The 15217-nt window shown below is 46.6% G+C and overlaps 1 protein-coding gene across 2 annotated transcripts in view; it reads right to left on the bottom strand.

Moving 5' to 3' along the window:
* The window catches only part of WDR26 (WD repeat domain 26), a 40175-nt gene that overhangs the window by 11469 nt on the left and 13489 nt on the right, over positions 1–15217 (bottom strand). For both annotated transcript variants that reach the window (XM_047077168.1, XM_047077166.1), the window contains exons 6-9: positions 14722–14878; positions 8917–9055; positions 4363–4503; positions 1417–1536 (exon numbers count right to left, since the gene is read on the bottom strand). In XM_047077168.1, coding sequence (XP_046933124.1) covers positions 1417–1536; positions 4363–4503; positions 8917–9055; positions 14722–14878 — 557 coding nt within the window. The remainder of the gene's footprint in view (positions 1–1416; positions 1537–4362; positions 4504–8916; positions 9056–14721; positions 14879–15217) is intronic.

Raw genomic sequence — 15217 nt, 5'->3', positions numbered from 1 at the left:
CGGGCTGCCAAGTCCTCGTCCCGAAGGGGTCAATACCGTAGGGGACGGCGGGGTCGGCAGAGACGTCGTGGTCATCTCGCAGCCAGGGACTTAAGAACAAACGGCTTAAATGCTGCCACGTACAGCGTGGTGACTAACTTGCAGATTGAGAGTTGCTAAGAGGGTATATCTTAACAGTCCTCACGACAACTTTGGATGGTAGTGGACAATTACCGTGGTCGTAATTTTCAACGCACACGAACATCAAGTCATTATGCTGTACCCCTGAAACTAACATAATGTTACGTGTCAGTTGTCCCTCCGTTAAAGCAAAACGGAGGGAGTAAGAAATAAAAGTAGGACAGTGCATTAGCCCACAAACAGAAACTCCACTTAAAAAATGGGAGGATCACACGTAGATCAATACACTGTGCTGAGACGACTGGGAACAAAAAAAGCACTGGGGGCTTGTAAGCAAGCACGTGTCCCACGGCCAGCTTAACGGAAGGCCCCCCAGTCTGTAAGGACCACGTTAAGTCTTCACGGTACGCATCTCCAGCGACATTTAGCGATTTACGGGATTCAGGATCTTGTTTGATTCTGGTCTTCAAAACATGTCTCGAAGTGCCCCTGGCACTGAGCCTCGAGAAGACGGGGCCTGATGACATCACACCCCTGGCAGAGCTGGCCTCGTGACAGGACTCGTCACAGGATCGTCACCTAGTACTTCTGCTCGTCAGACAGCCAATCCAAGATCAGCAGGGCAGATGCTAATCAAAAGACATTTCAAAAAACGACTGGAAGGCTCTCTGGTAGCTGTCCTCACCACTTTTAGTCCTCAAATACTTAAGACCACCTGCTCATGAAACTCCGCGTATTTTTGATACAAAAAACCTAAAACCTCAAAAGAATAGTAAAATATTTTTCAATCCTATACATTAGAAACTTGTTTATGAGAACAAAATGCCCAGTAGAATAATTTTTTACGTCTTACTAAACTCAAAGTCCATAGTTTGTATAAAAAGGAGAACAGACAGTTCTGCACACTCTGCTCATTCAGAACGAGCGCAAAGCAGGTCTTCGTGGGACGTATCTTATTCGAGATACCAAGGCAAGCGACTATTTTAAACTTTTTTTTTTTTAACGTTTATTCATTTTTGAGAGAGAGAGAGACAGACAGACAGACAGACAGACAGACAGACAGAGCATGAGTATAGGAGGGGCAGAGAGAGAGGGAGACACAGAATCGGAAGCAGGCTCCAGGCTCCGAGCTGTCAGCACAGAGCCTGACGTGGGGCTCGAACCCACGAACTGTGAGATCACGACCTGAGCCGAAGTCGGACGCTTACCCAACTGGGCCCCCCAGGCACCCCGGCAAACGAACTATTTAAACACAACGGAAGAGCAGAGGCGTGGAGAGGCGCACGACATACTCACACACTGATAGAACTGGCCGCGCTGGCCTCCGGTCACAAAGCGTTTCCCGTCTGGATTCCAAGCCACACTTGTTAAACTGTCCTCGTGAGACTGGCTCATTTTTGTCCTTAGCTCTCCCGTCTACAGAGGAATAAAACTGTGGATAAGACCTTCAGATATTCTTCTAAAGGGAATGTATAAAGAAGAGCCAACAGTGACCGGGCTATCTGGTTAGTTTAGTCCTCCTAACTGGAGAAATGAACTATTTTCACCAGCCTCATAAAAAGCAAACGAACAAACAAAAACACCGCAGCCTCAAAGAGAAATTAAGAATGTGGTGAAAAGCTCAGCCTGCAGGCCTGTTCCTTCTGAGTTCCCACTTCTCCTCACCCCATAGTCCTTTACAGATTTATTCTAAAATTGCAGTTAATGCCATTAGCAATTCCTCAAGAACATGAGTAATAGATTGAAAAACTGTGCCCTTGAACTAGGGCAGGGGTGTTCTAAATTATGTCAAATTTTATACTCAAGATGCTCAAAATGTAGTAGGGAAGATGGGAAGAGAGAAAGGAAAATTATTTCTCTGATATCTAATTTTTTTAAGTTTATTTATTTAGAGAGAGAGCACGTGTGCGTGAATCCCAAGCAGGCTCTACGCTGTCAGCGCAGAGCCCGACACGGGGCTCAAACCCACAAACCGTGAGATCATGACCTGAGCCAAAATCAAGAGTCAAACGCTTAACTGACTGAGCCACGCAGGCACTCCGATATCTAATTTTATCTCAACTAAAAGTCTCAGAAAAGAAGAACTTTTGTACTGTTTGGCGTAGCCACTTTAAAGTATTCCCAACTACGAAAGACTGTTTAGTGGTTACAAAACTGAAACACCCTCCTCTTATTTTTTTTAGGTTATTCAACTTAGAAGGTAGACACATACCATTTAATCTAGTCTCGATTCCATTTTGTTCATGGATTAGAAAGGCTCTGAGAGAGATTAGCTGCCCTTGATGTAATAAAAAGTACATGGGCATAATTTTCCTGTGAGAAATGGGTAATCAAAAGTAAAAAGAAAACAGTGAAAACAAAGTGTAGGATCAGGAAACGGGGCCAAGTAATAAAAGCAAAGAGGACACTAAACTAGAAAACCAGAAGTCTCCCTGATTTTCCCTGGTCCAGCAACGTTAAAACCTTCCCCCGTATTGTTAATTGCTCTCACCTACTTATCTTTTTGGGTTGCTAGAGAGAAACAGTTTAGAACCACAAGTACACACGCAACAGCTAAATCCTCCACACTTCCTGTCACAAACACGTTAGTACACATTTCTGTAGGCAGAAATGGTCTTTTCTTCTGTTACGCTCAGGACAGCACGTATATGAGTATGTAATTACGAAACAACCTAAAAATATAAAGGAATAAGGTGAAAATGGACTACGTAACAGGCCCATTGAGTAACACACAAGCAAACAGGCGAGCTAGAACATCGTGTAACTGTCTAGAAACTCAAAACTGACCCACAGGAAGACCGTGGCCACCATAAATCCTGAGTCTACCACTGTAGAGTTATGACGACACGTCTTCCTTTGAATGGGGGAGAACAGCTTTGACGGAAAAAACCCCTTTGGTCTTATAGGGGAGATTCACTTCAGGCCTGTTTTGCTGAGAAAGCCACGGACTCTCCTGTGCCTTGCCGCTCCCTGAACGGGGTCCCGAACACACGCCGCGTGCACACTGGTTTGATAAAAATGGCACGAAGACACTAGCAGGGCACTGGGCGTGTCTGATCATGAAACGAATGTTAGACATTAGAGGATTAATTATAGCTAACGTCAGGTTAAGACGGGAGCGCGTGTTACATGGGAGAACGTTATTTTGTAGCAGGTACGTGCTTAAATATTTGGGATAAAACATCCTACGTGTTATTTCCTCCCAAACGTTTTGGATGTGGAGGTCTATGTGAGTGTGTATGCACGTCCTCATGCGTGAGCACACACATGTCCACACAGAATGTACGGAATGTTAACTGCCGAATCCAGGGTGCTGGGCCCAGGTCACCGCTGTATTCCTCCACTTTTGAACGTTTTCCTTAAGAAAGTGGGGTCTCACACATGAATAGCAAGTGAGCAGTGAGAGAACTGCCTGGGGCAGCAGCAGAGCGAGAGTGTGGCCCGTCACCTTCAGGGGTACCCCCTGTGCACACTTCTGCAGAGTTTGAGCTCCACTCTCTCATTAAAAACCAACTCACTTCTAGGCCCCCGGACTCCCAGGCCTAGCTCATCAACTCGCATTTTTACATTCAAACCACAGCCCGGACCACGTTCTGGCCTCGCGTCGGGAAAGTGAAAAGAACAGCATCGAACCAGCCATCTTGCAGAAGGAAGTTAAAAAAACCAAAACAACCCTCAAATTGTAACTATGAGGTTTCCCAAACATAGTACAAAATTAATGGCAGGAACTTAATGCTAATTTTTAAAAAACGGGACCCTAGATAAAGGCCAAGTTTTCATTTAGAGACAGTAACAGAGCGCTTAGTACTAAGAGCTGAGACTTCCTTTGTTTCCCAGTTTAGATGAGAACCCCAAACACAGGCCAGGGGACAATGGTGTGGCCGCCAGGTGAGAAGTCTGACCCCGCAGGGAGGCTGTCACATGGCAGTTCCGTGTACCTCAAACTATGAAACCACAGGGCATCCTCTGGGGAGGGCGGGGTTGGGGTGGGTGGGGAGAGTCCCACAGTCAACAGCGTCAAGTCCACCATTCCTGAAGATACTCATTCCTCTTTCTTTTCAAAACTCTATGATGCTCAGCATGGTATTAGCTTTATACATTCGGACACCTGGGCTCCATCCGATGGATTCTCTTTGCCAAGGGGGCCGAATGGCTCTGCTCTACGGGAGAGTCAAGTTTCGAGTGTGTGGATGTGCGGAACGGCTTCCCTTAAGGGCCGAAGCAGGGACGGAACGCGCTCACCTGTACGTTCCAGAGCCAGAGTTCAGAGCAGTCGTCTGGGCCACACGCAACAAGATAGTTGTCATCCGGACTCCACGCAATGTAAGAAACGCCGTACGCGTGTCCTTCTAACGTCTTAAGCAGTTTTAGCAGGTGTGTGTCCTAAGGGGGAAAGAGGCCACTTGGTTAGAGTCTCCAGAGTCCATGTCCTACTTCAGTGAGCTGCGAGGGTGTACTCTGAGAACGTAATTCGCTCTGAGGAAGTTTTCCCAGGTTTCACCAATCTCCCAGCTGAACCCCAAACAGCTCGCTTCATAAAGACACGTCCACACGGCAACATCCAGTAAGCATCCACCACGCACCAGGCCCCGTGTGCCAGAGGCCAACATAAGGACACATGCCGTTACCTGGTGACGCTCTCAGGGACACCGAAAGCAGGTGTCGTCACAGCTACGTTTTCATTTTTGAAAACTGTTTTCTTGAGACACGACTTAGGTACCACCCTCTCAAAGTATATGACCTAGTGAATCTAGAACATTCTGTGGCCTCACAAAGAAGCCCCGTACTCATCGGCCGTTACCGCCCCCACCCGCCTCCCCTGGCAGCCACTCCTGTCTCTCTGGATCTGCCTATTCTGGACGTTTCGTACAAGTGGAGCCGTCCAATATGGCGTCCTCTGCGATCGGCCTCTTTCACTCTGTGCGTCTGCGTGGTGTTTCCAGAGCCCATCTGTGTTGCAGCTGGGGTCAGCATTCTGTTCCTTCTCCCTGATAAATCCTCCATTTGTGGACACGTCAGACCCCGTGTGCCCACTTGTCAGCTGACCAACACGGGACTGTTTCCATGTTTCTGGCTACTATATCTAATGCCGTCATGACCGTGGACAAGTCTCCTCCGAGTCCACGCGCATGAGCGGAGCCGCCACCTCTCTGTGTGACAACCGAAGAGTGGCCACGGTCTTCTGAGCTTCTGGCTGTGGCTGGGCAGGACGAGCACCGTTTGGCAACAGCGCCTCTGTAACCCTCCTCAGTCTCCAAGGTTACCACCCCCCCTCGCCCCCACGGTACAGGGAAGGGCGCAAAGTCTGTGAATGTGCAAGGCCTGCCCCTGCCCGGGCCCTAGCGTGAGCCGTGTGGAAGGGACTGCGCCGTGAGAGGGGAGGTGGCGAGTGACAGGGCTGAAGAGTGGGCACCTTCACTTCGGGCTAAGGGTGAGAGGAGAGCCGCCGACAAGTTTTAAACCGGGGGCTATGGGACTGACATCTGGCTTAGGATGGGGACTACGGGATGTAACATCTGGCTCTAGGAGGACGTGGAAGGTGAATCTGAACGAACGGACAGAGGAAACATACACTCATAAAGAGCTGACACCACAGCCATTAACAGTTAAGACAGGCCATCCAAACAAAAGTCTGGACCGAAAGAGGTCACACACAACAGAATGGGACGACCTGTACATTTTTGTTGTGGGAACAGGAAACGGGGGCAGGAAGCAAGGAGTTCAGTTTTAGGTTTGGTCAAAGATAGAGACCAGTATCAAGCCTGCAGGATTCCAACGGCGAGGACCCAAAAGTAGTTAGGGATGGGTCTGATAAACTACTCCGATAAAAATAGGTTGGGAGATTTTTCCAGAAATGTAGCTGACAAATGGATGTGTTTAATGTACTTTGTTTCTTCACTGGACCTTAAGTCTAGCATTTATTCAATCGCCTTGTCCAAACCGCCGTTGTCTGACAAAACTAACTAGGTAACACTACGACTGCCTGTGATTCCTCTCTGGGAGAAGGCTAACAGGCGTGGGGATCTGCACAAAAACAGAGAGTCTCCGGCATAATTTAACAGGGAAGTCTAGGCTTTTGGACCGGCTCAGGATCTTCCAGCAAGAAACTCTCTCTCATTCATGGCGGTCCTTCGTATCTACCCAAAGATTCACTTCTAAACTGATGACAAACTACTTTAGAAGTATGTAACTAAAAAACGAATTGTTTCATGCACATTAATTAATCCTGAAAAAAAAAAAAAGCGCAAAACATCAATGGGGATATTAATACTAGGTCATTACGAGCACAGCGTCTCTATACTAACCTGTTTCAAGTGGAAATATCATGTTCTTGGAATCCACTGAACTCTGCTTTAGATTTTGGGTGGGGAAATGAGTAAAATGTTTTTTGGGGGGCAAAGGTAAGAAAACCTGTCAAAAGAAATTAGGCACTGGAATCACACCAACTCAAACCTCAAAGGTCCCTACGTATTCTTTTTTCTATCTATCAAAACACACACACACACTCAAGAAGATCACCAACCTTCTTACAAGTTTTTCAGACAGTACTTGACATAGAATACCATCGTGCTAAACTCTGAAATCCACTGCATTTCAAATTGGAACAAAAGCATGAATTCTGCATGTCCCAAGCTACTCTGGCTACAAAAGCCCTTCACGTGGAACTCCTGTCCTGGCAACAGCACCCTGGGTGATACCAGCATGAAGGCCCGAAGTCCCCAGCAAAGTGCACAAGATCCTCCTCGACTGGCTGCTCCGTACATCATGAGCCTCGTCTCCTAGTCCGCAGCGTAGCCTCTTCCCGGAACTGCCCGGATGCCAGCCATGTCCTCCTGTACCTGGGGGCCAGTAGTAACTAGCTTGTCCAAGTAACCGTTTACTCCGTCTTCTCCGAAGACTTACTCGTCTTACTCTGCCCTTGCTCTCCAGCTCCAGGGGGGTTTCTTCTTTGAGGCCCTGTAGCACCCAGTATAGAACAATCACACTGTAGGACCACGACCTGCAAGAAGGCCTCACGTACAGCACGTGCTCAGAAAACAGGTGCCAAACGGTGGGAGCTGCCACACGTCGTTGCCAAAAGAAAACGTAACAAAGCACAGCCTGATGTGCTTCCTTTCCAGACCATGTTGCAAACAACTGCTGAAATGCGACTCCCTGGAGTGGCACTCAAAGGCCGAGACTAGACCCCACGCTATTTTCCTAGTCTGATTTCCCACTCTTTGCCTGACTCACCCTATTCTCTTATTTGAAGGTGGGGGAGGGCAAGGTAAGGTCCCTCTCGCCCCAAAATGCCCCTTCCTGTCTCCCTCGATGTTGTGCACATCAAGGTCAGACTAGGTGCGCTCACCTGAGCGGCAGGCCTGCGCTTCTGTGACCCTCTGTACATATTGCATGAAACTTCCCTCAGCTGTGGTCTGCGAGGAGTCATTCAGGAACAGAAACGGGGGTCTCTGAACTTGAATGGGACAAGTGCACATCTTTATTTTCACTAACCGCAGGCCAAAATTCAGTATTTCCTTCAATCTTGAATGAAGGCAATTAACAAGGCGGCATCAGGTGATACACGAGGGACATTCACATACCGAGTATTAGGAAGGATAAGGTGACGGTTAACAGAAATCTCAAATATTTTCACAGCACGTTACTTGTTGCAGGTATCCTGAAACACTGACGCCCATCACTACTTCAAATCTGATACTTGTTACCTCTCTTGCTAGAACTTGTTTAACGTGTTAATAAAAAAGCACCACGTTATTATACTGTATCTGTTTCTATACTATCTTGACAACTCTATTTCAGCATACTTGGGCTTCCTATATGTTCTGGTTCATGCATTTAAAAATGTTATGGGGGGGGGGGTCCCTCCAGAGTAGTACATGGTACAAAACGAGAACGCCTGCTTTATCGCAAAGGGTAGGCCTTGTTTACCTTTCATCATTCACAGCACATAGTAGGTACACAAATCTCGAGGTGTGTTCTCCAATTTGATTTTGTTTTAAAGTAATAAACTCCAAGCCCAACGCAGGGCTTGAACTCACAACCCTGAGATCAAGAGTTGCACGTGCTACGGACTGAGCCAGTCAGGCACCCCTGCTTCTTTTTTTTTAAAATATTTCCTTCTAGAGGCACCCGGGTGGCCCCGTCAGTTAAGCATCCAACTCTGGATTTCGGCTCAAGTCCTGATCTCACGGTTTATGAGTTCGAGTCCCGTGTCAGACTGCACTGACAGCGCAGAGCCTGCCTGGGATTCTCTCTCCCTCTCTCTCTGCCCCTCCCTGACTTGTGCTCTTTCTCTCTCAAAAATAATTAAATTAAAAAAAGAGATTCGGAAGGCAAAATGGTAACAAGTCTTCTCCTAACTTGTGACACAGTGGATGCCGTACCAATCCGGAAATCAAATATTAACACACAAACCGGCAGGGGGCATTGAGAGCAGTGGGTCTGGAGTGAAACTCTTCCTGGATCTGAGCCTAACTCCGCCACTTACGAGCTCTGAGAGCCTGGGCACTTAACTTCCACCTCAGTTTCCTCACACGGAAGCAAGAGGTGTGGGCAGAGGATGAAGCCAGATCTCGCGTGCACGGACTCAGTGCCGGCACGTAACGCGCACGAAGTGTTGGTGTACGCGCATCATCTAGACAGCACAGCAAGAGGGAAGCCGCGACAAGAACGGCAGGAGAATGCTTAGAACTCATTTACGTGTGTACACTTCACTGACAATCAGTCGATTCGATCACTGATTACCTTTTTGTCATCTAACCCCCCCCCCCCCCCCGCCCGCAGCAAAGTACATACCAGATCAACGTGCCATATGATAACGGTCGTATCTTTTGATCCTGTTGCTAGTTTAGTGCCATCGTTCGAGAATTTACAGAACCACACTTCATTACAATGCTCCGTAAGGATCTGCTGAGTGTAACACGGGAACTGTCTCCTAAAACAGAGAGGTCCACAAGTAATTCTTCGTTCAAAGCAGAGTAGAATAAGAACAACGAAAAAGTGATAGAACCGCGTGGAGATCAGAAACTTTACAAACGAGTTATCAATGTCCTTATAAATCTGGAGAGTCAAGTTTCCATAGTACGTAGAAAAAGATTATAATGACATCAGCCAAGGCCATCTCAGGGGAAATCAGTAATCCAGAGTCTCCTTCAACGCACAAGTTTTTCTTTTTACCCCCGTTCTCAAGATTGAAAAAAGAGTAAAAGTACGTATCCATCAGAGAATTTTTTGGTCTGATTAAGTCAACTCCTCTGAATAAAAATTAACAATCAGGTGTTCAAGTTTGTGTGAGCGGGCCGGCATCGGGAAGGATGTATGCTGACAAAAGGAAGGACGACAGGCATCGGAGAGTCTGGGTCACAAGCTGTCGTGTCTGGCAGGTCACTGACCTCCTCTAGGCCTCCATTCCCTCATCTATAAAATGGGATTCATCTATACTTAACAGGGGTCTGCCGAAGATGAGGAAAACATCTCAGGATCCTGGAACACAACAGATACTCACGAGTGACCACTAATACTAATACCCCGCTGGGGGGAGCAGGAAGTGCGGTGTCCAGGAAGGGCTGCAGCGGCTGGCCACGTATCGGGTAGTTTCCCAGAAAGCGGGCAACCCCTTTAATGCGAGTCTCAATTCTTCCAACCATAAACTTAGAGGGAAGGGGACATGCCTCCTGAAACTCCGTACGCAAGGGTGGAGTCCAAGAACGAGGCCGTGAAGGCAGGGTGGGGAGATGGCGCCTGACGCTCTGGCGGGCACCTCAGGGGCGGCAGTGATTGTTCTAGACTAAGGGCAGAGACTTCTACAATCACCAACCTAAAGAGGAGGAAGTTACCACAAGAATGACTGTTCTAAGCACCTTCTGAACCATTTTTAAACTCTCTTGACGTTTTCCAACCTCCGCAGCAGCACCTCGGACAGCTTCCTGAGCTAACCCGGCAAGGCTCTGGACCCAGCCCACCAGTCGCGGAGCCTGGCCACTTGGGGCTCCCGGCCACGTGACATGCGGCTGGCATAGCTGAGGAACTTGAGTTTTAATTTTAGTTTCTTTACGTTTAAGCGGTCACATATAAGTTAGTGACTACTTTGGGGGCAGTACGGCCCTGTAACGGTCTCTGTAAGATTATAAAAAAGTTACACATTAGTGGAGAAACTTTTCTTAACTCAAGTACACCTGACATTATGATAGTAAATGTCTTTCAGGCGTGTGGCGGTGCCTCAACCATTGTTATCACCGCAACAGGTGTGTTATACACGGACTGTGTTACCTGTGCTGTACTGTTCATCCCTGTGACTTGATGACCTTCTAAGTCTGTCTGGAAAAATGGTTTTCCCTATTTTTTTACCCAACGAATCTATAATCTAAAAATATATTTTTATCAGTTCGCCAGCCTGAAAAGTAATCTAGATTTAAAACCAAGTTAACATTCTTTATCTGCACACAATGACCATCTACCGTAGCACTTGACTATCGGCAGGCTGCTTTAAACTTTCGGGTTGTCTATAAGTTGCTTTCATATTAAACTGTTATTCTATATCTAAAACATAATCGATACCAGCTGACATTTAGTAGGCACTTTCTAGATGCCCTGCACTGTTGCGTACTTTATATATAGTACTGCTAATTCTCAAGACCAGCTTGCAAGGCAAGTAAACATCTCCGTCTTCGTAAGGCTCAGAGGACAAATACCGAGTCTCACAGACCGATAACTGAATTAGGATTTAAACCTATGGCTCACTCTCCAAGACCAGTTTTCTTTCAATTATCATTTTTTAAGTTGCATTTTTCAAGACACTGTTGGATAAAATTCCAGTCAAGTAGGTAGTTTCAATGTCAACAGTGCTTCCCCCCCTTTATGGGTAGTAATTGAGAGTGATGTCTTTTACTCAGTGAGAAACACTTTATATTTAGGCATAAAATACACAATAATTCAAATGGGTAAGATTGATCCCATGATCAGTGAAATGACAGATCTAAAATCAGAGCAATAAAATGTTCTTGAGAAAGGACCAATTCATAGTGAGAATTTAGGGCACAAATCATCAGTCTACTACCGACAGTCATTATAGTAGTATTTAAATTGTCATTATTTTTATCGTTAAATAATTTCTGAAAAACAGCCCTCAGTTTATTAACAGCCTAATTTTAGATGTACACAAGTGAAAGTTGAGGACTTAGTTTTCAAGTAGATTTAAAATTTAAGATGGTGTTGGGGCACCTGGGTGGCTCAGTGGGTTGAGCGTACAACTTCAGCTCAGGTCATAATCTCACAGTTCGTGGGTTCGACCCCCAGATAGGGCTCTGTGCTGACAGCTCGGAGCCTGGAGCCTGCTTGGGATTCTGTGTCGCTCTCTCTCTGCCCCCACCCTGCTCACTCTGTCTCTCAAAAAATAAATAAATGTTCAAAAAATTTAAAAAAGAAATTTAAGACGGTGTTAAAAATAGCACCTTCCCAAGTAAAAGTGAGTAGTATAGCATTTTAATCAAACTGAATCTTCACATTTTAAGTTTCTATAAGTATTTCATAATAATCTTTTACTAAAAACTCAATACTTACAAAGTTATCTATGGAAACATCCTTCCACTGGATGCTGGTGAAAAACCCCACCAATTTAACCAAAAATATGCATTCACTGTCACAGATACAAATAATACGTGATCTAAAGAAAACTCTTCAGTGCTGATGAAGATTTCTACAAGTTCCCGTTCATTTATTCATAATCAATTCTCTGTCCTCCAGAGAGAAGAAAGAAAAGCTGGTATTTAGATTTCAATGCTAAGATTTAATTTATGAGAATACAGTTTTCTAGTTCCAATGCTAATCTTATTTCCCCAAGGGAGTAGAGTAGGTAATAAAAGACAGCAAAATTTCATTTGAAGACCTCTAGATGAGAGGGGAATAGTAGGAATTAAATCAAATCCAGGTTTTCCTCTCCTAGTTCAGCAACAAAGGAACAGCTCACCGTAAAGACGTGTATCCCAACGTTATGCCTGACGCATCCCTCCCCGGTGCCGTTCAAACGCACCCCTGAATGTCCCTCTAGGCTGACTCCCAGTGTTCTGGCTGGGAGAATCTGGGCAGACGGGAGCCCTTCACTGAGACAGGGAAGTTAAGAGGAAGAGCAGACTCTTCAGGGACAGGAAGAGGAGAGGGAAGTCCACTTTGGACGTGCTGCATTTAAGATACTCGAGCAACAAGCACAACTGTATTAAGGTCCAAGGCTTAGGAGATGAATTCTGCAGCCCTTGCCTGGACCCGGGCACCGTTAGGACCCAGAGGAGGAAGGCGGGATGACAAAAGAAACTGTCTGGAACACAGTTAACGAAGCACAGGTAACGAGCGGCAGCCAGCAGTGAACCCAAAGAGTCCGCAAAGCAGTCACTGGGTTTAAAAAAGAAACCGCTCGTCACCAACGTCTGCGACAGTTACGGGGCTGTGCTGGCTGCAGAACTCTGAAGAGCGAAGGACACAGACAGTGTGACTGCACAGCAGGGGATTATCTTCAGCAGCAGACTCTGAGGCAGGTGTGTGTGCGTGTGGCGTGCACAATGGTAAGTAGTAGAAGCAGGGAGTCAAAGTTTTATTTTGATTTTAAAGACTACAGGGGAGACCTTCCAATCGACGGTGAGTTCTGAAGAGCATGAACTTTCACTCCCACGTAAAACTTCAGGAGTGCTTTCTACGCAGGTTCTAAGAGCCTGACCCCCGATCTGAGGGCAAGACAAAGTCAGACTAAACATTTTCCACCATTTACTTTCACAGGTCCTACTACAGACATTAAGAAAAACGCAGGTCCCGTGCTCATAGATTTGAGTTTCCGCACAGGAAGGCAAGCCCTTCACCCACCGACACCTCTTAAACCATAAAGGCCACCGCAAATAGCATTCTGCCAGCAACAAATTCATGCAATATTCAGCAATAAATTAAATCTTAGAAAGGCCTGGCTTCACAACTGCCTTAGTTTTAACACTGGTCTCACATTCCCCACAGGAGCTGCGAAGGATGAAACCATGTCGCTTTTTAACTATAATCTCCTACCTCTTTTCAATTGAAAGATTTAGAAATTCGAAGTTAAAGAACAACATTAAACAGTAAAACAGGAAAAAAGAAAAGGACTCTAATCCATCACTTTCAGCAAGTTTAAGACACACACCAAGTCATTATCCGCTAGGTGAAGGCCAACCGTCAGCCTCCTGTTTCTACTGCATCTGGGGAGGGGAGGCAACACCGAGCCACACACAAAGCGCTCCGTGCGTGCCTGGACCACGCGCACCAACGTTCGGGTTCCTGGACCCAAAGCCCGTCGCCATCCGCACTCTGGCCCCACCTGCCCGCACCGGGGCTTCTGCAGGGGCCTTTGGCAAAACAAACTGGGCACGCACAGCACAGCTGTTCGTGTTTGGTTCACCAGACCCAGATCGTCTCCCTCCTGAAGCCTGAAATATTTCCAGATTCGTTCTTTAGCACCTTATTTACTGAGAGAGAGAAAGAGAGAGAGAATACACGTGTGCGAGTGGGGGAGGGGCAGAGAGGGAGAGAGAGTCCCAAGCAGGATCTGCATGGTCAGCAACAGAGCCCAATGCAGGGCTTAAACCCACGAACCGGGAGATCATGACCTGAGCTGAGATCAGGAGGTGGATACCTTACACAACTGAGCCCCCAGACGCCCCTGTTCTTCAGTGTCTTAAAAATTAGAGCTCAGCTTTTTAAAAAAAAAAAAAAAAAAAAAAAAAAATTTTTTTTTTTTTTAACGTTTATTTATTATTGAGAGACAGAGAGAGACAGAGCATGAGCACGGGAAGGGCAGAGAGAGGGGGAGACACAGAATCTGAAGCAGGCTCCAGGCTCTGAGCTGTCAGCACAGAGCCCGATGCAGGGCTCAAACTCACAAACCGTGAGATCATGACCTGAGCCGAAGTTGGACGCTTAACCGACCTAGCCACCCACGCGCCCTGAGCTCTGCTTTAATTTGGAGATCGTCATTAAAATAGCAGGGACAGTTTCAGTCAAAATACTCCTAATATCAAAAGTGGAGGCTCAATCCCTACAGGTTAAACTACGTATTTGGAAAGACACAGCAACAAACCCAAACCAGAAAGTTAACACCTGTTACTCCAACCATGTTTAGTTCAGGGGCCAGGTTCTACTAAAAAGCAGACCTACCGTTAGGAACAAAGTATTTCCATGATCTTTATGGGCAGGAAATAATTGGGGCCACTGTTAAAATAGCGACAGCATCCAGAAAGAGAGTCCTGGCCTCCAAGGATGGCCAACACTAGGGTCAGTGGCCTCCCCACCCGACACCACTCACAAGCCTTCACCGGGAGGGCTGGACACCGAAGATCAGCGACCCGCCCACAGACAAGAGGAGGAAAGCACGCTCTCCAGCTGAGAGTCACTACATAAACACCTGCACGTTTCTCTGGAAACGTCAGCCTCGGTAATCCCAGCTCCACTCTTGAACATGAACACGGTACCAGAGACAAATGGTTTCACCGCGACAGGACGAAACTCCAAAAAAGAAAACATTTTAACAAAGTTCGTACTGAGTCTGTAAGATGTTAGCCTACTCCAGAACATAAGAAGTTGTTCTCTTACCTACTGCAAACATGATCTATGAGCAGAGACACAGAATCTAGGTTATTATCAAGTTTGGTATTGTGATATAGGCACCGATCCCTTTGTAGCTCCACCGCCTGCCGCAGGAGAGTCTGTAAACGCCGAGGGGGAAGCATCACCGATGGCGGTAAGTAGGCTTCAGGAGAAGATATTTTTAAAACAAGAAATAAAAGTAAATGTTAAAACACCAAGGCAGTATAACCTTTTATCGAAGACATTTGCTCGCTCTCTGCTGCACTGGCCCTGACCCGATAATTCAGGCCCCCTAAACAGAGCAGTGGCGGGCGGTGCGACAGAATGAGGGCTTCATCAGTATTTGTCAGCGGCTACGGGGGCGCTGCCGCAAAACAGGACAGACGGGAAGGCTTTAACTTGTATTTTTTTTTTAAACAATTTTTAAAAACTTTATTCATTTATTAAGTTAGGCTCCACGCCCAAAGGAGGGCTCAAACCCTTGATCCCGAGGTCGAGGTCA

Source organism: Lynx rufus, unplaced genomic scaffold (genome assembly GCF_022079265.1).
Source record: "Lynx rufus isolate CCGP_SWC_20201006 ecotype Redwood Valley unplaced genomic scaffold, mLynRuf1.p SCAF_15, whole genome shotgun sequence".
In the NCBI taxonomy this organism is placed as follows: Eukaryota; Metazoa; Chordata; class Mammalia; order Carnivora; family Felidae; genus Lynx; species Lynx rufus.
This window is presented reverse-complemented; position numbering and strand designations above follow the sequence as displayed.